Source organism: Sprattus sprattus, assembly GCF_963457725.1.
Source record: "Sprattus sprattus genome assembly, chromosome: 8".
NCBI lineage: Eukaryota > Metazoa > Chordata > Actinopteri > Clupeiformes > Clupeidae > Sprattus > Sprattus sprattus.
In genome coordinates, this window is record NC_137927.1 from 16,634,687 (window position 1) to 16,659,659 (window position 24,973).

The window sequence follows — 24,973 nt, forward strand, 5'->3', positions numbered from 1 at the left end:
TCTCAGGGACATGCTGGCTAATCGAAACCCGTGGCTTCAAGCTCAGCCAAAAATCACACCACACATTGGCATGCAAGCGTTTCCTCGAGGGGCTGTGAGCGGGTTCTGAGGGCAAGCGCATTGACACAGTGACAGAAATACCTGTTTGGGCCCAGCAGGGTCCTGCTTTGACTGAGGCGTTTCTATTTGCTTGTTGAGCGAAAAATGGGACGTGTTGCCGCTGCACTGAAATCAAAACAAGATTATATCTACTGATCACTCACAGTTTTCATTTGTAGTGCTATAGAAACAACAGGAGGCTGTGTCAGAAAGCACACAACATGGTTTTGATATGTAAAATACGGTAGAATAAAAACATAAAAGAAAGTTAAAACCATGCATGTTGCAATAACATGTACCTAGAGAACATGCATGTGGCTTTGAGGCACTTTGAGGGGCACTCACCATCCGCATGTCATTCAGTGCTTGTCTTTCAGCTGTGTTTCTACAAAGCTGCATATCTAAATCTTGTGGCTTCTGGATTAAGGTGTTTTTACCCCCCATCAAACGTGTGCCGCAGGCAGAGAAATGAAGCAGAGAGATGACATAGTTGTTAATGATGAAAGTGCGCATGATGAAATTCCTGAAAGTGATCCAAGATGGGTGAAAGACCGGTCCGTGGGTGGATCCTTTACCTGCTGCTGCAGCAGACAGAATGCAGAGGATATGAAAGTGGGAGGAGGGGGGCAGGAGGAAGTAGGGCATTCTGGCAGGAGGGGCGGTGGAGTTATTGCTGGAGTTATTTGGGGAGTTAGGTGGCTGGTGTTAGGAGGCAACACTGTAGAGTAGTCAGGCTGTCCAGAGCAGAGGAGGTGAGGGGCCGCGTGGACAAAAGGGAGGAGATAAGAGTCAGAGACAGACAACAGCGTTAGAAGGAGAAGGCACTAGGATAGAAAAGAGGTGGTTAATGACTGACTGTTCCTGCCCTGGCATGAGGTACAGTTCAGTAATGTGTGCATGTAATCTGTGTGATGTGTGTGTTTGTGGCAGGGGGGGTAACCTGTTACTTCCCAATGAGGTATTGCAGAAGCTCCACTGTAAAAACTCAAACCTGATTCCCTCATTATGTATCAAACCGTTCCCAATCACACACAAAACCCTGTATTGGCAGTGGACGGCCAAAGCACATGCAGCCACTGTCAAGCAGATGTGAAGCTTTCACAAATGAGTCAGCTATATACCCTTTAATCATCTACCCCTCGTTCTGGTGGCCTAACTGACCAGCAGGCTTTGCTGCAACTAAGACAAAAGCCCCACCTAGCTTCCCTCCTGAGAGCACTGCCAGTTGTGTTTCAATGAGCAGCCAGTGAACCCGGATGCTCCATGCTGTAAAGACTCAAACCAGATGGACTAGTGACCTTCTCTCAAACACCACAATTTTGTCTGTCATTTTGAGCAAAGAAATGATCGAAAAACCCAAGACTGTTCCTGTTGCCTTTTTTGAGTGACAGGGAGTATAAGTCATCTTTTGGCTGCGCTGAATACCTGATGGCTGATGGATTTCCCTGCAGCTTGTAATAAAGCAACAGGGCTCCCACAACAGAGCCCTGAGGCAACCATACCTCATACCGCTCTCTCTCTCTCCCTCTCTCACTGTCCTTCTTTGTCTCTATCTCTCCATACCTCTCTTTCTCTCTCAATGAAGCCCTCGGGATGTGAGCCTCCACTCACTTTAACAGCGCGGGGCAGCGGGAGAGCGCACGCCTCGGTGATGGCTTCTGCAGGTTTTTTAGTCTCAGTGGGGATTATAAACTACGCAATGAAACAACGAGAGACCATTTATTTTTAATGGTTTCTCCTGAAACAAGCGGTTGTCCAATGTGTTTTTACTGGGCGTTAATATTGGTTAAAAAGAGGCTTTGTAGCATTGACGCCTTGACGTAAATAAACATTTATAGACCCACGCTATTAAAACAGAACATGTGATTAAATAAACACAGAACACCATGTCCTCCTACAAGCAATCAACAACCAGCCTAAAGCACACCATGCAACATTGGCAGCGGTGACTCAATCTGAACTCTCCTTTTGTCATTTGTGATATGATCCAGACCCCAAGAATGATGTATTCCAGTGTTCAGGGTAGTCCAACCTTCACACTCATAACTGAACACAGGTGCATGCAACTTACTAATGGACATACCAAACACTCAACCCAGCTATATGCATGCATATATATTTAAGAATTTCAGTTCCTCTTTTTGAAAACATACTCTGCATTTCCAATTTTTACACAAAAGACAAATATATTTGTGCACATATGTAGCACATTATTCTAATTCAGAGCAAGCAGACATTGCAATAAAATGATGCACAAGGCCAAAAGGGGAGGGGGCTGGTTGAACAGCGTGGAATGTAAAACAAAACCAAAACAAGTGGTGGTGAAATCAGACAAGACGAGCAACAACACAGGTGCACTCAGTGGGGTGGAGGGCTTCACACAGCGAGACGGTCACCTGAGCCGCAGAGGTCTCGGACCCGGTAAACAGAGAGCTCAAGTGGACGGCCTTCTCCTTTATGCTCTTTTTGAGAAACTCTCTAGCATTCTGCGTCTGGGTTTTCCTCTGCAGGATGCCACAGAGGGAGGAGAGAGAGAGAGAGGGATGGAGGGGAGAGGGATAGAGAGAGAAAGAGAGAGAGAGAATCCATTGGGGACAGGAAAGAGAAGAGGCAGTGAGATCCCTGACATGGACATAAATTAACAGGACATGCACTAACTCCATTTTCTGCCCTAACCTCTGACTCTCAAAAGAGAAAACCAAAAGGGTAGCAGTAGACAGTAGAGACAGAAACTTAAGTCAGAAAAACAGACAGGTGAAGACAGAAAGCAGACAAAGGCGAAAGAGTGACAGGTCACCTGGGTGATCTCATCTTCCACCCTCTGCATGCGCTGAATCATCCCTTTCATGGCTAATATTGCGGAGCGAGGGGAGAGAGGGTGGCTGGGGCAGTCGGCCCCGTCTGCAGAGTCCGCGGCGCCTGTGGCCGAAGCAGCAGTGTCTGCGCAGTTGGGCCGCGACTGCTCATACGAGTGAACGACCTGCTTGGGGCGCCTGCGAGTGAAGATGGGGCTGGCCTGGGGTAAGGGCAGAGGGGGGTGTTCCTCTTTGTGTCTGACTGCAGCTGCAGACTGAAACTGCAAACACACAGCACATGTGATAGAGAACGAGTGAGGGAGAAAAAGAAAGAGAAATGGAGAAATAGACGGAGAGTGTGTGTGTGTGAGAAGAGAGAGACTCCTGCCTCAAGCTGGCTGACAGCCCCCTGTTCCTGAGGCCCAGCTGGGTGCCGCACGGGTGGGGCAGCAGAAACCTCTCGTGCAAGTCTACCTCACTGGCAAGTTCCACCCTGTGGCCCTCAAAGACATTATATAACCTCCCACCTCATGTACTGAGGGAGCGCTGCTATGTGCGTGAGTGTGAGTGTGCTGCAGCAGATTTGTACCTGTCTCCTGGTCGGAGGAGGTGGAGGAGGAGGAGGGCGTCGCTCCTTGGGTCTGGTAAACAGGGGGCTCTCAGTCATGTCGAGGGAGGGAGGCCGGGGTGGCCTCACCGTGCCCAACCCAGACTGAGGCGCCGCAGAGAATAAAGGAAGCCAGGAAAGGAAGGGTTCAAAGAGGACAGCGGAGGAAAGAGAAGAAGAAGAAGAAACCTGACATGCAGAATCCCTACAGTTGGGAGTTAGGGACGTGCGGAGGAACACCATTTATCTAGAGAAACATCTCTCAGACACTACATAAGAGGCTCTGCATTGGCCCTGCACCAGATTTGTATCTGAGTGAAACAATGATATGCTCTTCAGTGATACCATGGACTCAGTCCAAGTCCAACAGATGTGTCTGATGGTTCTCACCTGTCTTCGCAGGGAGCAGCTAGGGGCACTCTCCTCAAACTTGGCCAAAAGCTGGGTAGCCATGGACTTCACCTTGTTCTCCTTCAGATCCTGCCCGTCCCTCCCAGACGAACTTTGACTTGAGAAATTTGTGGCCTGTGAAAGAATTCGAATCCAAATCAGCGTGAGCCTTACACCTCATTTTTTTATTCTGATCCAGGCGCTTTCGATATTTCCGTCAGATAAGACTGGATTAAATCAGAGCCAGATGGAACAACATGGCACAGAGTACTGAGCAAAACCAACCTCTTCTAAATAGCTGCATATCTTTCGTCTTCGTTTGTAGGTCGGGTCATTTTCCTCCAACTTCTTATCATCCTGACACATAAGAATAAAGGCATTTGAATATCTGGTTACAGTTATGTCTCCCAAAACTCAAAAAGTCTTGCATAATCAAATATCTGTGAGATTCTACTTTCCATGTTTTCCTTGAACCGCCAAGGCAATATTGGTCAAACGTTCTTGTAGTAGCTGGAAATATTATCCCACCACAAACTTGTCTCAAGTCTATAAATTAAAGATCACTTACACACAGTAAAGAGGAACCAAAGAGTGCTGACTGTACCTTTGGTATCCGCTTTCTTGGCTGCGTAAAGCTGAATGATTTGTAAACAGGCCTGGTTGGTTTGGAGGGGCAGTCACCGTTGTTCGCATCCCTCTCTCTCCTTGAATCTGCATCGGAAAAAACATTACCCTCTGTTGAAGCTTTATGACTTTCCACTGTACTCTGTTATTAATGATACAAACGTGGATAGCCAATATAAATGTTCAAATCCAATTAAGAAAAGACCCTTAAAATGATGCAACGGAAAGCAGAGGCCCGGGCCAGCCCATCTGCTTTTCTCACGAAACTGCCCGCTAACAAACAAAAGTATTCCTGGAAACCTCCACTTCATGATACCAGATCAAAGGAATGTACACAATTTAACTTGAATATTTCACTGGTGGATCTGGGCAGCTGACAGGGCGTGTAACTTAAGAGGATCCTATGACCTCTCACAGGTCACAGAGCCAAGTATACTTAAGGTCTTTGCACAGGGTATATAGAGAGAGTGTTTTAAGGTATCCCTGTCTGTCCATCTCTACTGAGGGAACCTGCACTGGGGCAGATGTGCATTCCCCACATGCCACGCTCCATAACGGATTGGGATTGTGTAACAAGCTGTTCTTTTACCCGAGGCTGGATGAAATCTCACACTCTCTCTCTCACTCTCTGGCCTTCATAATTCAAGTGTCTTTTGAAGAGAAAGAAAAAAAAAACACCAAGTAGAGAGCACACAATGGAGTGGAAAGACTCGTCACAGTTCTCCTGTGCAAAGCGTGGCCCTGGGCTGTTGAAAGATACTAATCCGTGACCCATTGAGAGAGTGGCGCAGGTTTTTCTGTTGAATGGGATACCTTTCTGAATGAGTGTGATACTGTAAAGGAATACCATGAGAGGGCAGGTGTTGTTAAGGCACAAATTACCTGAGGGTGGAAGAGGCGTTCCCCTGAAGAGCTCATAAAACTTGGACAGGTAGGTAACCATAGTGACTTTGTCCGGCTCCTGACCAGCTGCCATCTCCTTGCTGGTGGTGAATGGCTTGATGCCGAACTCGCGGTCAGCAACGTCAAAGGCCAGCTGGAGGTTCTGAGCAAAGTCTTCCTCATTCAGCAAATCATAATCTCTGGAGGTAAGCAGGTAGACAGGGTACTGTGAGCATAACACTGAGATATGGAGACTGCACTAACATTGGTGCAACACTGAGACAACACTGAAACATCAGGCCAGTGTGAGCTAGGGCTATCATTAGGCCAACAGGGACTAACTGCCGAGCCCTCAAACCCTGACAACAATAACCATTTGGACAGAGAGCCCCTCAGTACTGGCCTAAAACCCACCTATTCGATACTACCTTGGTGTAAACGTCACCCATCCACCCATTTCAGAGATTGTTGAGATATCATGCAATAAATATCTGGATGCCAGGCATCTATGACCTACAGCACAATATGCTGTTTCTGATCTTGGCTTTGTGGAATGTACAGTAAACACTCAAATAAAGTATAAGGTCAACAGCCTCGTCAGACTCCTCTATTTCTTAAAATGGTCACAAGCCCGTGGAGGCATGATCAAGCCCCGGAAGTGACAATGGAATCGCAGCTGGTCTTGGCACGCACTAGCTCGCCCAGATTTGGCTCGATAGTAGAAACAGGGCTATCGAGTGGTGGTTGGAGCGCTGGAGCTAAGAGTGTTGTGAAACTGGTAGGTGTTATCTGGAGTGGCTGTCTTTGGACATACTAACTATGTGAGGAATGACTCTTGATAAGGCCTGAGAAGTCTAACAGATGTCAACGTCAGGCTCTCCAAACAACCTCCCTCTGTGGCACACAGACTGGGTCTCTTTGAGCTTTTACACTGCGTGTCTGACCCTCAGTTTGCTTGGTTCTTTCACATCCCTCCGTAACCCTGAAATGAAGAAACCGCCTGAAAGGGGGGAAGGAGAGAAAAGAGCACTTGACACGGGTCAAAGCGTTCTTCACACACATTGCCCATATTTACACTTTACAAATGGGCCTCTGAGCTGCAGCAAGAGCCAAGAGGCAGACTTACAACAGGGCCCACATGTGAATCATAAGACCAATTGTGGTTGTTAAGAGACATAAACATCTGATCATTCGTTTCATGGCTGATCTCATCTTGGCAAACACTTCGAGGCATTCTCACCCGCCACCATGAGCTCATGAACAATAAAAGTGAGCTGGATAATGGGGTATTCATCAGTACTGCACATGGCCTCCAGTTTTACAAGCACCCCGGAAAGAGCTATATATCAAACATGACATGAAGAGCATTCAGGGTTAAGTATAGGGTTGGCCTGGGCACAACAGAATAAGGATGTGTTGCAAAAGAAGGCGATGTGGGGAGGAGAGGCAGAGGCAGGGGTGATTGCAGTGGGCTCTTACAGGAGGTTAGGTCTGAAGCGGTGGATGAGGGCGCACAGGGCCAGGCCGCTGGCCCAGGAGGAAGTGAGATTGCACACGCTCACGCCTTGGTAGCCGTCCGTCTGCTTCTGGCACCACGTCTGTAGCCGGCCTGGCCTCACCTCGGACTCTGGAGAACAGATGAACACACACACACATTTTAATACTCCACACACTGACTTGAGACACTATAATACTCCACACAATGAAATCAGACGGCACAATACTGCACACTCTCTCCTCAGACAGCGCAAAACCGCAGTGTCTTTTTTTGGTAGTTTTCCTGTTAGGTAAGTGTAGTCAGACCGTAGCAAAACACTTGATGCTAATCAAATGCGTTATTAATGTATTTACAAGATATGAACATGCCGCTGTGTCATTGGTCAAATCCAATGAGACGAGTTTGAAATTGAGGCATATGACGCTCACGGCAATGAGGAAGTGAGCAATGAAAATCAGTGACGCACTCTTAACCGCAGAGGTGACTGGAGTAATCCAGTAGTTTAAGGTAGAGGGAGAAGATAACAGGATAAACAGCAGCTGAGGTATGTGCAGTGTTGTGTTAAGACATGCCCCTCATTGTGTAATGAGATGACGTCGTTAAAGAAGGGTGGGGATGTGTTCAAAGACAGGTTATAGGTGAAAAGCTGTGTGTAACCATCAAGAGCAACATACAACAAAGTATACTAACATTGGCCACAAATGTAACTTATGCTAAATGTATAGATCATAAAGCATTTTTTATGTTTTCTGTTTTAGGATGTGGAAGCATAGCAATCATAATAGACTAACCCGTATTTACTTATGCCCCAATACAGTATGTCTTTTCAACAATGAAAACTGAAATTTTTCAGACAAGCCCATAAAAGTCAGAGGGTACAAAATAGGTCTGGGGTATTTAGCTGTTTAGAGAGAGAGAGAGAGAGAGGGGGGGGAGGGAGAGGAGAGAGAGAGACAGAGAGAGAAAGAGAAAGAGAGAGAGCGAGAGCGAGAGAGAGAGGACTGAACACTCCCCAGAAGGCCTTTCCTCCATGCAAGGCCACAAGGGAAAACAAACATCAGACAGGAGCCAAACTCCTAATGCATAGATGAGGACTTCTGAGACGGCCCTGGGACTCATTTAAACAGCACAGGAAAGCAGGCCTTTGGTAGGTCTGCAAGAGCGCATCCTCAAAGTATTCTTAAGCACATGACCACTGTCTAATTGAAATGTATGCTTCCTCATCTTGAAGGGAGTGTTTCCACAGGGGATTGATTCAGACAGGCTACAGCTTGTACACAGAGAGTCTGACATAAACATAAAATAAATAGTTTCTTTGCATGCTGTGCAGACACTGCAATCCACAATTCCCTGAGGTAAAACCAGCATTTAACCAACACTAGAAAGCCCCACATGCCAATAACAATGGACTGACCTCGTCTAGACAGGTTGACGGGGCGACGTACAGTCGCAGCGCGCTCTAAAGAACAGTTCTTCAGTTCTCCATTGATGTAGAGATGTCGCACCTAGGAAACAACATAAAAGCCCACCCCAAAATGTGTGAGTAAACACATGCACCGGATGAGCAGACACCTTTCTGTAAAACTGTGCTATTCTTGAGTAATGTACAGTGCCATGTTTTCACTCCACGGCCTGCACATTGTTTTCATGACAAACATTAGGTGTTCCACTATGGTACATGGTGGTGCCTAATATTGGAGAGTTGGAGTGTATGTTATGGAATGGATATACTTTATTTCCAGGCATATCTCCGCTCACCTGGTGAGGTCTGACGCAGTTAGAGTTGAGATTGGGGTAACGTGTCGCTGGGTCGACTGTATACTGATCAAAGTTTTTGGTGATGTTCTCAGTTGTGGTCTGAGGTAGTATTCTATATAGACTTTCCCTGAAATTCACAGAGAGAGAAAGGTCAAAAACCCCCTCCAGAGTGTGTATGACAGTTAATATATTGCTGCTGTAGAAAATAATGTCATAAGAACAGTGAATCCTTTTAAACTTTGCCTTTCCCGATTTGCTTTAAAGCTCCAATTTGGAAGAATTGGCATTGACTAGCATCCCTGTCCTGCCCCACCCATAACCGGCATTGTCACATTTGACCGAGATTCCTGAAGCCAGATCCATGACTTTGAGCTTCTCTAAGCATGATTGGTGGAAAGCTGGGCCTTACTGAGAGACTTAAGACAGGAACATCTCCACTTTCATTGTTCTACATCAGCTGATAGAAACCTCTATTGTGCTCAACCTCTCTGACTTCTGAATGACATTCTGAATCTTAAGTCTAGTGTCTTACTCACCTCTCTGCCAGCACCTCTATTGGAGCTCTGCCCTGTGCCCAGCTCTTCACCATCCAGGCTGTGTCAAAGGCTGCCAGGAAACCTCGAGCACACCCTGTGCCCATGGGCCAGAACGGCTGAAGGAACATCCAAACATTTATCAGCAAACATCAGAGAGAGTCTTTCAAGGGGCTCCATCAACAACACTCAGGGGTTCGTTTATGAGGACAAGCAAATGAATACAAGGTGGTGCCACCTTGTTCTCTCAGACTGAACCCTACCAAGCAGGTCTCACCTCTAGTAAACTGTCTCCCACCAATGCGACCAGCAGCTGGTGGCCGAACCGCTCCCTGACAAGAGCAGCGTTCTCGGAGGCATACATGCAGGTAAAGTCGAACATGGCCACGTCCTGCTGGCCCAGGTGGTTCATGGCGAAGTCCAGGGTGGGCAGCTGGTAGTGTGTGGAGTAGTCCGCTGCTTCCCGGGCATAGCCTAGCAGAGCCTCCTGGTTCACGTTCCCACTGCTCAGCAGCATCTCAGTATCAATGTAGTCCTGTAATGCAACAGCAGTGAGTGTTTGACGTCTCTGAGTTTGTGTGGTACAAAATAGCAGACGAAACTGTGGAGTGTCAAATTTGGCCTCATTATTTTTGTTGGTCTTGTAGTATACAACCCCAAATCAGAAAAAGTGGAGACGGTATGTTAATCTAAAATTAAAACAATGATGAAAATAATGATTTGTAAATTATCTTTGACCTGCATTACATTGAAAACAATACAACAGCACATTATTTGATGTTTTACCACATGAATATTTAATGAAATATCTTGTCTGCAATGAAACCCAAGTCGGGGTAAATTTATAAATCACGGCTTTCTTTTTTTATTAACATTTTCCTGAGGTAGAATTCTGGGGTTGAAGTAGTGTTTTAAATCATGTACTTGATGATGGTGGATGAAAAAAAGTAAAACTATTACTGCAGTAAATGTTTCCAGCAAAAGACACAGTGGCACATTACAAAATCCCAGTAGGAAGGAAGTCACGGGAACACAAACACCTCTAGGAGTTCCAATGATGTGTTCACTGACAGCACTAGTCTAAACTCTTTAGCCCTTGGTGCTTCTATGAATAAACTCATGGCAATGACTCAGGCAGAACTAGGCCAGTCTAAACAGTGTGCATCCTCGATGAAGTATGTATTAAAGAGAGCGTGGGTGCATGCCTGTTTTTATGTTTGTGCGAGTGCCTGTATCAACATGAATCTGATTGCATGCCTGTTTGTCTATGTTCACAAAAGAATGTGTGTTTATTCGTATATTTGTGTTCATGTGTGTGTGTGTGTGTTCACACGCAGCCCCAGGCACCTCATAATCCAGTGAAATATGCCCTCCTTTGGGATGTTTATAATAATCGGCACTCATGGCTGTGTTTATGGTGCCCCGGCTAATAAACTCTTCAGTTGGCAGGCCACCGTAGATGAGGAACTCACACACACAGACACAGACACAGACACACACACACACACAGACACAGACAGACACACACACACACACACACACACACACACACACACACTACACAGGCTTTTACTGCCATGTTTGTGGCAACTTACGTTAATGATGACTCCCTTGTCCAGTAAACTCTGTTTCTTAGCTGTCATGACAAAGTAGTGAGTATTGTCCCTGTAGTACACTATGTTCTCCAGATCGATCCCTGCGGTAGAGCGGAGGTAACAGAAGGTTGTATGAGGACAGGAGGTCAGAGGACATGATAACATACTACAATTAGTACAAGCATGCACAATCCTTTATTTTCTATACACTTTTAAGCAATTGCACTTGATTATCTGTGTTAGGCCTCAGACATTCAGACACAGTATAGTTATTTAGGATTCATGTTATGATTTATGTACTTTGTGTTTGTAACCTTAAACACTGTGTTTCAGAAACATCAGGAAGCTTTTGGCCAACCTGTCTCGTCTTTGAGGTCCAGAAAGAATTTTTGGTTGAAGATGAAGGCCACGCCGCTGATCTCCTCCACTTTGGCCTCTGCTGTGGTGTTCCTGTTGATGAAATTGGCTGTGATGGCGATGGCTAGTTTTCCACGAAACTCCTTCCTCTTGAACCCTGTGGGTGCCACATAGACAGGGAGAGAGCAAAGGAGAGAGAGAGAGAGAGAGAGAGAGAGACAGAGAGAAAAAAAGAGAAAGAGAGGGAGAGGGAGAGAGAGAGAGAGAGAAAATGTGACATTACATTCTGTGGGCCTGGGGAAGTCACACTAATCCATGGGAAATCTGCCGCCCTGCCTGAATGCCTAAATCACAGGCCAGTTATTTTAAGCCCTCTGAGGCTTGGGCCCTCTACAAAGGTGAGGAGATTTTTATAACCGCATAACCGCAGGCTAAGTGATGCTTGGGTGAAGGACACTGGTACTGAAAGTACTCTGTCCTTGTGTGATGTCCAACGCGCACGGCTCACTTCAAATAATTGCTTTGCTTTTCTAAATAGGACCAGCAGCAAATGGGCCATTCAAATTTAAATGGCCATGAAACTTTCATTCGGAATACTTTGGATGAAGCAATTTCCCTCACAGGTTGTGTGTCCAACTCCATACAGCCATTATACAGGGCTAATAGCTATTAATTTTGTTCCTCTCAGTAAAATGCAGACCATTAGGGAATAAAAAACGAGCTAAGGAGTTACAGAGTTAGAGTTTATCAGAGGCAAATCATGGCCCAAAAACATAGTAGCATTGAGATAAATTTGAGGCATAAGACAAAAAACTAAACTTTCCTGCCAAACCATAATCAATTCCGCTGCCTGTCACCGACATTTGATATAAAACATTCCCTGTGAAAAATATGGCTGGGTGTCATGATCTACAGCTGGGTGCCGTGATCTACAGCTCTACAAGCTGCGGTGACAAAGCAACAAACCGAGGGACGCCTGCATACAGGCACAAGCCAGGGCACGGAGACGCCACCCTGCCAGCTTATTTCCATAGCTCACCCTGCAGGCTGCATGCTAATACCCAGCTAGAATTACCGCAGCTGAAGGAATACACCCTAATTACCCTGTGAAGTCTGAGAGAGATAGGGAGGAAGATGAGCTAGCTTCTTCCTCTCTCTACTCTACCCCCACCCCCTTATCCCCTACAAAATAATATATGAGGCCCTGAAAAGTGTTTTTCTGGAGGGGGAGCTTGCAGTTGATTTCGGGCCAAGGCTGCTCCATTACTGTCATGTTAATTCACTGGGGCATTTATCTCCCGCTCCCATCACTCTTTCCGAATGCAGCGGAGAGTCCCCTCGAATGGCCCTTTGGGGTATATTTAACTTTCCCCAGACAAGCAAAAATAGCCCTTCATGCTCAGGAGGAGAACGGCACACAAGTTAAAAGTTGGTTCAGCTTCAGTTTGCTTTGGACTACTTTCACTGTTTGCCGCCCTACATTTGCAATGCGCTCTTTCAGATCACGCAATGCCCTTTTTAGGAAGGAGCATCTGAACTGGATAGGTGAAAAGATGACAAGTGTGAAAGAATGAGTCCAGGGGGCCTGCGTCAGCCATAGAGGCCCCGTCCGCGGCGCTGGGAGGGGCCCCTGGCCGCCGGCTTTATGTGGGCCCCAGCTGCACTGATTCGGAGCACGCCCCCTCCCCCTGTCTCTCAGGGAGGTCCATGACATCATGGGGTATAACTTTACTGAAGCAAGCCTTAGGTTATGGTTTCGTAATTTCTTGGATGAAACAATGACCTCTAAATGGGCAAGAGAGAGAGAAAGGGTCACACACACACAGATAGATAGAGAGAGAGATGGACACACACACACATATAGAGAGAGAGAGAGACACACACACACACACACACACACACACACACACACACACACACACACACACAGATAGAGAGAGAGGCCAAGCACAACAGCCAAGATTTCTGCACGCATCTTAGTTACAGTTGTTATGCAGATCTCATATTAATAAAGAAAGAGCACACAGTGACACAAAGTTGGCCTTTTTCCTTATCACATTTATTTTCAAAATCGTTTGGGAAATGTAGACATTCCAACTTGTTGACATTGTGATTTTAAGGCTATTTAGGGTATTGCAGTGAATAGTTCAGAGTAAAACTTAAGGAGAGATAGAACTTTGTAAAGAGCTATGGCAAACACTGCGGCTTGTATATCTTCGCAGGTCGCTGGATTATATTTCGTCAGTCCTATCGCTGTGTCCATCTAATACTTCCTCTCCAAATATAGGAGAAATATAATCCTACTTGTACAGTTACTATGGAAATAGGCCATATTTGTGCCTAAAAATGTACTTTGTTTACCAGACACCAACACAGTCCGCAGATGCATCACAGCTTTCTCCTACACCCACCTTCCAGAGTGTTCCGTCGCCCGTCCGCCCCCACCACCACGTCAAAGTCGAAGTCAGCCACTGGGTGATCAGCAGGACGGAGTTCTGCCCTCCAACCAGGTCCTGGATGACACAGACACACACAGGCACAGGCACGCACACGCACCCACACGCCAATGCCACAAGGACATTTGCAGGCGTACACAAACACACCAATATAAACACACACAAACACACACACACACACAAACAAACACAGAGCTGAATGTCACATGTACACACAGACTGTTTGTTGTCTGCTGTCAGATGCCATATTTATCACACCTGTCAACGCATTGGTGAAAAAGGGCACAGCCACCATGACAACCTCTCACACAAGCAGGGCTTAGGGTAGTTTCTTGCGTAATCTATTTTAGCCCAGTCTACAGTTCCACCCTTACATAAGGGGCAATATTGCCTTCTGCTACATTATGGGTTTCATACAAATCACATCTGTTATCATCTTCATATGTCTTAAAGTAAACACAACCAGACTAGAGCACTTGTGTTTTCTCCTTTTACAGCAAATTAGCAACACAGAGCTGACGGTGCGACCTTAGGCAGGTTTCAGGGTCAAAGTCCGCGTACAGTACAGCAACAGAGGATCTTAATTTAGAAAAACACTTCTGCTTCAGCCCACTGATGTTCCTCGCTGAAGAGGAAGTGGGGGGACCGCTAACAATCGGTGGACTAAAAGGGAACCAAATCAAAAGCAGCCCCTGGGAAACCCAAGTCTGTAAGCCACTGATGTCATGTCATTCCTTAGATCAGCAGCGCTTTCATTCAGCACTGTATGCATGCTTATTTAAAAGCATGCACATCTGGCAGCACACTGCACCTAGCTGCGAGGCAATGAAAAGAGGATATGGTTATAATTACGCGGAATAATCAGCATTTGATTAGGTCTTTATTTGGTTTTCGATACAGCATCAAACATTACCATGTGTGCTTCATAACGTGAGTCAGTGTGCTCTGGCTATGAAACAACATGGTTGTTCTCCTCTTGGGGTTTAATGTCATTTTATAACGCTGTTGACCACTGGTCACCATGGAGATATATTTTCACAGGCGAGCGATACTGTACAGAGTCAGGAAGTTCATTGTTCTGCTTTGGGCTTTGTCTTCCTGGACTTGATGCCTCTCTAATGGGCCACAGGAGACCGCGGAGCGCTGGTGGAAAAGCACTGGTTATCAGGAGCATTGATGTGCATGCCAATGTCACACTGATGTAATGGAATCACACAACCCTCCTGCCTGCCTGCCTGCTTTCCTGCCAACCACAGCTTTGCATGTACACAGGCCAGGGCCTATTATACTTTTTCAGCAACGATCAAAAACAATCTCAATTGACTGTGCATTATAAATTGGATAATAAACGTTCAGATTGGATGCACTCTTATATGACTTGGACACACATGTGAACTGGCATGCTGTATGCAACTCCTTAACTAAGTATAATATTTGAGTGTTGGACTGAGTTGTACTGTAAACGGTTGCATGTGTGCCACAGGTAAGGGAGTGAATGTATATAAAGTGAGCTGGATTATGGGGCAAAGAGCAAGTCACCTTCATTCTCTTGGTCTTCTGGAGGCTCCAGCAGCTTGACGAACTCCGTGTTGACGTGGAACTCAACGGCCACGAGGAGGGCCACTTTCAGAAGCATGAGCTGTAGCTGCCGAATACCTGACAGAGAGACACAGACCATGAGCCCCAAGAGGTATGTCAACAAATGCAAATGTCAAAGCAAACACCACCGTGACTAAAGAAGCACACATTTGCATGAACACACACACACACACACACACACACACACACACACACACACACACACACACACCCACACAAACACACTTCAGATTTTCAGAGTTTCAGCTCTATTATTGTCCTCTACTGCGTGATATTGTCTATTGTCTCCCGTTTTTTATCTGACTTAATGTCCTCTACAATATGAACATCATAACCACCAGGCTCAATGGATGTGGGGCAGCCTCAGTCAAGCGGTACTCACTGATGTGGTCTATGGCTCCGGCGCAGAACTTGCCACAGAACTTCTTAGCTCCCAGGCCCCTAAGGTCATGGATGGTGTAGGGCCAGAGGTGCAGCACGTTGTTGCGGGAGAACGCGTCCCTCTTCTCGATCACCACCACCTTGGCCCCGAGGAAAGCCAGCTCGATGGCAGTCCGCAGACCACACGGGCCCCCACCGATGATCAGGCACTGTGGGGGAAAGACCACCGCAGTCAGGGAAAGCGGCCCAGCCAAACAGATCTAGTGTACACAACACCAGGTCCAAAAATCATGCAAGCCATTTATTATGTCTGGGATGAAGCTTAGCTAGGGTACTTATTACTGTTAATCGCATTAGTGTAACTCACAGATACTGTGAGACAAGTAGAAACAAGTTCAGTGTTGTAGGGGGAAATTAAATTGACTTAGAGAGAATCTATCATGACGCCATGCCTGATAAACTCAATTACCGGACTGAAATCAAACTACGGTTACGTGCGTCTGGTGGAATGCCTCTTTGTTACACAGCACCAAAATTAGAATCATTATTACCTGGAAGCCTTAAATCTTACTGACAACCATGTCTTACCACAGACATTATTCAGGCAGCTGTCTCACTCAAATATGCATGAAGTCAGTTTTTTGGGTTACAGTATCGGTCTGAGAATGTGTAATGCGGTTATGACTTCATCCCCACATTTGAGCAGGATAAAAGGCAGTTTAAGAAGGGTGGGGGGGGGGGTGGCTTTGAGGTATCATCTAACCAACACAGCTCAGTTGGAGGCTTCCTCTTTCCTCCCACCCCACCACCAGATGAGAGTCCATGCCTTCTTGTGCTTCTGCATTCAAGTCCCGTTGGCCCAATCTGACCCTTGTCTTTCTGATCCTGTCATTTCCTCAACTGATTAAATGTCCCACCTACGTTCGGCAACAACAGAGGGGTGCGTTATCACCCCCCTTTCCTGGATGTCAGAGTGCACAGGCACAGTCCAGGGAAGAACCAGGCCATGTTTGAACAGAGAGCCCCGTTTCCAGTCACCCAGATGGAGGTCGCACCCACAATGACCACAGGAACTCCCTGGCTGGTTGTGTCACTGCTATCCTCACCCGCGCCATATTTTGATTTGCTTGAGTTTCAGATTTCCGAAGTGGCTTTATCGTGTTTGCGTAGCTGTACCAGGGGAACAGCACCGCCATCTCTTTCTAAGGCCAGCACACAAAACCAGAGCCTCTCCCAGCGGGAAACTGTTTTACAGCGCTGTCTGTGCCAACAGTACACAGAGAGAGAGAGAGAGCAAGAAAGACCAGGCCATATAAGGGCCACTCCTCCCCAGGGCAATAAAAGCATGGATGAGATTAAGTCATTCTGTTTGTTTCCCCCACGACTCCGCCTCCGTCTTCAGCGCGAGTTTGTGTGATTATGCTGCGCTGTGTCATCACGACGTTTCAGGGCCTCAGGGTTTGGGGGATGAAGGGGTGGGGGGGGAACGACCGCGCGCCGAGAGAGAGGCATCTGCAATCCATCAGGCCTACAGGTATTAGGCAGATGCAGGTGGCTGCGGCTCTGTCTGGACAGGCCTGCCCCAGTTCTGCCGGCCTAGGCGCTGACTGATGATGAAACAGGACGCACTCTTCTCACGGCGAGAGATGAAACCTGCCAGGTGTGCTGCTGAGTGGAACACTGACGTCTTTCTTGAGAAACCTCAGAGGAGGAAACAATGGGAATCTTCACGGGTGGCCACATTCCCCCCCGACACTTCTTATTTTAATCTCAGAGACATGCTGTGCACACGGGACAGTGAAATGTGTTTATCAAACCAGGCAGACATTATCACAATGATAGTTATTGTCGTCCCCCCCCCCCCCCACCCCACCATCCTCTAAAACAGCCCCTTAGTGTTTGCTGCAGAGGTGAGGAATTTCCTGCTCTGTGGGCCCATCTCCTGAGGGTCGGGCAGCCAGTGAGCTCGGGCGGTTCTCACCACAGTTATGTGCAAAAACAGCAGAGGGGCTCGACCTCTGACCTCATCCTAACTAGGGCCAGAAAACACTGACCTGGAGGGTCTTGACCTTATTACCCCAATGATACCCCTACAGAGTGTGGTTGGGTGCCAATCACTGGCTCATCTAATTTGATTACGCCAGTCTGGGACAGGAGTCAGCGTGTACAGACACTCAGGATCCAGAGAGGATCCATGCTGATCAGTGGACCTTGTCTGCTTAAGAGCAGGCAGCTACTTCAGCCTGGAATGCAGCTTAGCTCTAGGAAACTGAGGGGCATCTTCTTAGCACACACTCCATGGTTTTACCATCCCAAAGAGGAGCAGGGATCCGGTCCCCTGCACCGGAATGGAGGACGCGACTGCAAACGTTGCTTGGCCGAGTGCGACTGCAAACGCTGCTTGGACGAGTGCACTGGCTGTGTCTCGAGCTGGTTTAGGTCTCGCCTTTACAATAAGGCACTCAATCATCCGGGGCAGACCACCGGCAAAACGACAACACAGCCTGCCAGCTCTCTCACAGCCAGGCATCTGGAGCTGCATGGGAACCTCGCGGGCTCACACACACACGGCGTACAGAGCAGACAGAGCAGACAGAGCCCCCGGCAGGGTCCCGACAGCCCTGTGAGAGCCTGTGAAACGGTTCTTTAGTAGAACACATGGTCTGTGAAAGTCAAACAGCCCCCAGACAGCCCCTGTCAGAAAGAACAAATCTGATTTGTCACATTGAAATAAAAACAATCCTGTGTGCTATTAAAGTGTGTAATCAAGGAAGGGAAAAAATAAACACATTTGTCAAGAGGCTGTCACAGCTGCTGGGGTGAGAAAATAAATGCTGGACTGGAAAATACTGAATGTAGGACAAGATATATTTGCTGTATATTTTCAACTGCCGAAAAAGTTAAGCAAGCAGCAACTATGAGAGGTGTTCCGAGAGGAGCAGGTGGCAGACAAACTCTCCCAACTGATAATTTATTGCAGTGTGATTACTTAGCATGATGCACAAAAATGATGGCTTAAAAAAAACACCTGAAGATGCACAGCCAAGTGGGAAATGACAATCCCTTCCAGGGACTACTGCAGTGAACTGGCTTTCTAGTCTAGGTAAGGATCTTGCTTCTTCAGATGGCAGGCCAGAACCAAATACTTTCCACGTCCAATCTGGCCAGCGGCTCGGCAACGCCCTGGAAAAGTCTTCCAGCCTCAGCCAGACCAGAGAGAGCCGTTAGAAAAATAAATTATAAAACACGCTCCTGCACAGCGATGCTCTAGATATTTCAAGACAACGGGAGCAATGCAGAAGTCAGCAGAGGCATAATAACTCAGAGAGGATGAATGAGACACTCCCCAACTCCCCTATGTGAAATCCTCTGTGTGTCTGTTTCAACACTCATTCTGCTGCTCCCTTTTCCTCAAAAGCAGAAAAGTGTCATGACAACGGTGGTAAAACAAAGCAACATTCAAGGGAAAAAAAAAAAAAGGAGAATGAGGGAGGGGGTGAAAAAGCATGGCACTGGCACGCCACAACCAGCAGAATGATAGAGTGAGCATGATCTCATATCCTGCTCTGACTGCGGTTCCAGACATTTGGAGGCAGGGTGGGGTGTGATATCATGTCAATCTCTCTAATTCCCTTCTCCTTCTGAACCCCACAGTAAACCGTCACTTGCGTCATCACAACACCACACACAAAGTCACCTATGGGACACAGATGGTCCGCTTTGCTTCCAGACCCTGTCGGCCCAAATAAGGGAACTGTTTGGGCTGTTTATGTCACCATTGTCATTCGCTCACTCTCTACTCAAGTGGAAACAGCGAAACAGCACAGATTATCTGCTGAACTTGCTGTTATTCTTTCAGAAGACTCGGCCTCCTACGCGACACAATACCCCTCTTCAGTCGCCCAGTGCCTCTCATAAATCAGATCCTCGCATATGATTGTTTCAATACACTTAATGACCTGTGCTGAAGAGCTTGCACATCTGCTCTTTTGTTTATCTGTACTGTAATATTTATCATTGCCATTGAGGAGCATGGTCCTGAGGCTTGGCAAGACTCGAAAATCAGTCAGAGGAAAGTTTATGACTGGAATCAAAGAGGATTTGAAGTTCTACTGTGAATACTCGACTCATTTTAAAATACTAACTTCAAACACACACACACACACACACACACACACACACACACACACACACACACACAAACACACACACACCGACACACTGACATACAGACACACACACACACACACACACACACACACACACACACACACACACAATAATAATAATCTGGGCAGAGTGCCAGTCAGACGGGGTGTGTGTGTGGGTGGGTGCGGTAGAGGGGGCGTGTTAAGAACAGGGCCGGCGCTGGACCAGCTGAAATAATCATATGGAAGCTGCTGAAGGATGTCGTCTGAGGGCTGTGCTGGGTTTTTTTTCTAGACGTGCTGTATAATCACACAGGGAGGACCTTACTGTAAGCAGGCTCAGGGAGCCTTTGTCACAGACTTTTTCAGACCAAACGCTGGTGAGAGATGGCGAGATCTTGAGAGGGTGGGGGAGTATGCATACGTGGGCAGACACAAGGGTGTGTAGAGAAAGAGAGGAATAAACCTACTATCAGTGGACTTTTCACTTGTTTACTTTAGACCCATTCTTGGTTAAAGAGTTACCAGCAGAAGCTGCAGAAAGGGTCATTGTTACCATTTTGCCACAATCGTACTCTGCAGAAAATGGCTTAATCAGTCTTGACATATTGTGTTTTGAATAGACAAGCTAGATAACCTTTGTAATGTTCGCTCTGGTATCAGTACAAACAGCTGATAGTCTAAAACAGACTGCAAAAACAAGAAAACCACAATGCTGATAGGGACTCCCTTACTATGCAGCCCTGTATGATTCATTCAACCTGCCACCCACCCCCACACACACACACACACACACACACACACACACACACACACACACACACACACACACACACACACTCCCCTCCCCACCCAAGAGATCCTCCATTTCTAACTGAGAGGCCTCCTACACCTTTGTTACCATTTTGATTTAATAAATAGAACCGCTGCAGTGCTTACTTTTGTGCCTGCACAGGCTGTCCCCTTCTTGTACTCCTTGTGGTTGGCTCTCTTGTCCAGCTTAGTCCACAGGGCCTTGGCCTTCCAGGAGGTCATCCTGGTCTTAAGGCTGCTGTAGAAGGTCTCATGATCCAGGGGGTCCAGCTCCAGCTGCCTGCACATGATGTTGAAGGCCTGCAGTGTGCCTTTGCAGGTTGAGGCCTGGACAAAGTTCTCAAAGAGCTTCCCCGTCCTGCCCTGCTCATCCTCGGTGTCGGCCATCTTCACCGCGCCCTCCCCCAGTGAGAGCTGAGACACCTGGGTTGGGTTCTGTAGCTCTCCTCTCTACCCGTCTGACCGCTACTCCCGATGTCTGTCCCTTTTTGCCCTGGCTGGTTAAGTGGTTACACCCAAACCCCGGAGTCTATGGTCATGCCCAACCTGAAAAAAAAACAAAACAAAAACACAACACAACACTGAGTTTGAAGTAATCTTGTGGGCATTAGGAGCATGTCATTCTGAACTGATACAACTGTGCCAGTGAATGGAGAAACTAAAAAAGGCCTGCGAGGTTGTTACGTCAATGACTGAATCACTAGCAGCAGCCTACAACAGCATCAACGTGGTGAGATGGAACATGACAAAAACAAGTTGCTTAACTAAAAACACTGAGCTTGTGCCCGGTGATTTACTGTTTTGTGTAAAGGGTGCCAAAGAAAAATCATCTTAAATGAATCAAACATGGCGTTAGATTGAGTCATCTATGATATGCCATCGGTTTGGTTTGATGAAAATGAATTGTGTCAGCAAGTCCAAACATTGAGCTCAGATAATAACGTGTTCCATACCGTCGCTCAGTACATTCTATCTCTGTGGATTACTTTGGTCATTCTTTGGCTGCATATCAGCTAGGCTTAAGGCAGACTACAGTCTGTATTTTTATCTCGCTGAAGTGGATTGCACTGAGCAGTTAAACAATTTTTTTTTAAATTTAACTTATTTTTCAAATACAAACACCCAAAAAATGCTACACAGGCAGTTCAACAAGACCAGCGAGCTTTGCTCATCTGCTCTCTCTCTGCTAGTCATTCACACTTCACTGGACGTAGCAGCCAATTTAGCAGGAGAGTGAGCTGCGCAGAGTTTTGCCGAGCAAGCAGAAAAAATGTTTTGCTTGTCTTGTGGCTTTGGCTCCGCAGCACAGAACAGGACAGAGGTGCATTTTTTTTAGGCATATGGGACACCTCGGTACGCAATGCCCTTGCACATGTAGTTCCCTCTTAACTTACAAAGCCATTACCTTTAAGATAACAATATAAGCTAGAATTGGATACACATTAGTATAACATATATAATGTCTCTGCAGAATATCTTTAGAATAGAATTAGTATGTATTACAAATACAAAAGGATTCTTCAAATCCTAATGTAACTGTAGGCTCCAAACCAAAACACAAAGAATGAGATCACTTCTCTGGCTCTAGTAAATGTATGCTGCATTTCCTATGCAGCTCTTGAAAGCTGTCCGTGAACAAGCACTGACAGGCGTGTAACCTGCCATAAGACAGCAGAGTATCTTTAAAATCACCAGTGAAACATGGTCAGGCTGCGCAAATTTCTGTATCAAAGCAAAACATCAGTGTGCTAACACAGCAGCTTGGCAGATGTGGAAAGTCTGCTCAGTAGAAGTCAGTAACCTCTTGTTGAGTAATGCATTACGCCATGACTAGCGACCTCTTGGACATTGTATTCAGCTGTAACCATAATAGCATACACAGCGCTGGAAAATGGCCAAAACATATCCATTCGGAGCCCCAAAGATTATCTGTTCTCTTGAAACCTCTGAAGATCATTTATCAGCTGTCTGCATGCAAACAGGTCAGATGAGGCAAGGCCTTGTCTACCAATCTGCTTTAGGTGCCGTGAGAGGTATTCTTCTGTAATATACAACAAGCCACTATAAAGAAAGGAGGTATGACAAAAATAAAATGCTTGAATCAGGGCAATCTCACTTCTGCAATCCACACTCATTTTCCCCTTCACTCTCACAGGTGCTAAATCTGTCCCAGCATGAAAACATTTCACCTCACACTGACACCATATAGTTCCCATCTAATGCAGCTCATGTTATGAAAAGGGTAAGCAGACAGGCAGTTGGGGGGTAATGGTCCATGTAGAAAGACAGACCAGCAGCAACAGCACAGGGATAGACATGGGGGAACGTTGAGAGATTGTGTTTTCAGCCGTGTTCGTCCTCGTCCCTGGCGGCCCCCTGAGAGAGGATGTGTCCACTCCTGTCGTGTGGGTGCTGAATGAACTCTGGCGGCCTCCACGCTGGAGAGGGCCCAGCCCTGCAAACACCCAGCCCGCATTCCAGACCCCAGACGCCTGACACAGCCACAGAGCACCACAGCACAGGACACACCCCCTTCCAGCTATTCTACTTGGGTGGGGCTAAGCCTCAGCATGAAGAGTGTCACTCAGAAGCACATGCCCTTCTCGAGATTGTTGCTTGATGTGTGTTAATATGTGCAGTGTTAATGTGGTGTGGCTAGGAAGTGACACAAGGGTGCTTTTATTAGCAACAGAATATTAAGACCAGTTTAGTTTAGCAATACTCACTTCAGAAGAAAAACAACACTACTAATTGCACTTCCAGTAAATATATTGAGGGCACTGGTTCAGGAATATAGGGAATTATTTCAGTTCAGAATGGTATTACGGCTGGGGGTGGGGTGCCATAAAAACATGCAGATTCCTTAGTTTAATATTTCTATGACACCTCAATTTGATGGTATGTACTTTGGGCAATAAAACTTCAGTGGACATTCAGCATATGACTGATGACCTCAGTCTACACCTGTGTGTCATATAGGGGCCCACGACGGAGGGAGGTGTGTCATATAGAGGCCCACGGCGGAGGGAGGAAAGGCTAAAGTTTTAAAATGAACACGAAGCCTAGTTTTGCAGATTTAAGCATTAAGTTAAGCAGTAAAAGTTCGAACCTCAGTAAAACTACAGAAAACATGCAGTTGGTTGACCACTAACAAGTAGTTTGGGAGTCCGGACCAAAACACCAGGAAACAACTTAAATATGTGGTTATTTGAACTTCATCGTTTCCAGCCTCTGCCTCACAACAATTCATATGCTGCGTTTAAGTTTGATTCGAGACATTTATATCTGTATTACAAAACATCGGGCTTGCATGCTGGCCTAAATAGATGTTTGAAAAAACAATTAGATCCCAGTGCTGGCAAATACCATGGCGGTTAATGAAAAGGTAGCCCAGGCAGTACACACAGCTTGGCTTTTAAGCTGAGGTTGCATTGTAACGAGTTAAATGCCATGACTTCACCAGCTGAGTGAATGGAAAGCCAATCGTGGGCAGACAGCACTAGCCCACAGAGCCTCACTAAAACACACATATACACGCACTCTCTCGCTTTTTTTCTTTCTGTAAATGACACACACACACACAAACACACACACACACACACACACACACACACACACACACACACACACACACACTTGCACTCTCGCTCTATCTTTTCTACTCTGCGTCCCTTTTCACATCTCTCTCTACTTCCTTACTTTTCTTCTCTATCTTTCAAAACACACGCACACATGTAAATACACATACAAATTCACATAAAACACAGACAGTATTCAAATATGCCCATTTAATTTTAAACTGCCTCCTTGTATAACAACATCTGTTCATCATATTGGGAAAATGACCAAGTCAATTTCCCAACGTATGAATAAGTGTACAAGCGTGGTTCATTAACAGTGAGTAATCCCTATTTAGATACAACTAAACTAGTGTGTTAATCGCAAAATATCTATTTTTTTTAAATCATCTGTACTCCTCACATGTAAGAAGAAAGAGAACAATGGAATTTTAAGTTGCTCCATCCTATAGTCAAGCTTTACTGGACAAGAATTCCAAAGATGTGAAATATGCACCTGTTTCGACTGGCAATTCAACACCAAAGAGACCTCCTATGATATCACTGCTGCTCTGCTTGACGGCAGCCCATTAGGAACAAGCACAAAGAAAACACAGAAAACACAACTGCCAGTGAAACAGTCTGACTACTATTCTTCTCTTGAGGTTTGATGCCAGGTCAGGTTTGGCTAAGGTAAAAAGGCATGCAATGAAAGTTTCGGCAGTTTTGAGCCATGGCTAATAAGGGAACACACCCATTCCAGTGAAACACAATGGTGATGGTAATGAGGCGGAATTAATTTAGTTATATCCAACTTGGCATTGCAACTCCACACCCAGTTATAGCACCAACATATTATATCAGGGGGCGAAATGGCCCAT

General features: G+C 46.3%; 1 protein-coding gene across 14 annotated transcripts in view; it reads right to left on the minus strand.

The window, feature by feature from the left end:
• Window positions 1-24,973, minus strand: part of mical2a (microtubule associated monooxygenase, calponin and LIM domain containing 2a) — a 34,402-nt gene that overhangs the window by 4,609 nt on the left and 4,820 nt on the right. For 3 of the 14 annotated variants that reach the window (XR_013968733.1, XM_080843105.1, XM_080843111.1), the window contains exons 2-22: window positions 20,662-21,081; window positions 15,576-15,783; window positions 15,134-15,250; window positions 13,550-13,651; window positions 11,140-11,295; window positions 10,782-10,882; window positions 9,464-9,721; window positions 9,190-9,305; window positions 8,654-8,780; window positions 8,310-8,400; window positions 6,877-7,024; window positions 5,398-5,597; window positions 4,496-4,602; window positions 4,177-4,248; window positions 3,892-4,026; window positions 3,484-3,606; window positions 2,897-3,175; window positions 2,496-2,603; window positions 675-833; window positions 445-516; window positions 142-225 (exon numbers count right to left, since the gene is read on the minus strand). Coding sequence is in view for 8 of the 14 variants with exons in the window: in XM_080843105.1 (XP_080699231.1) it covers window positions 142-225; window positions 445-516; window positions 675-833; window positions 2,496-2,603; window positions 2,897-3,175; window positions 3,484-3,606; window positions 3,892-4,026; window positions 4,177-4,248; window positions 4,496-4,602; window positions 5,398-5,597; window positions 6,877-7,024; window positions 8,310-8,400; window positions 8,654-8,780; window positions 9,190-9,305; window positions 9,464-9,721; window positions 10,782-10,882; window positions 11,140-11,295; window positions 13,550-13,651; window positions 15,134-15,250; window positions 15,576-15,783; window positions 20,662-20,922 (3,024 nt within the window). In the remaining 6 variants the exon portion in view is untranslated. The other 11 variants (XM_080843109.1, XM_080843112.1, XR_013968734.1 and 8 more) reach the window with 11 other exon arrangements.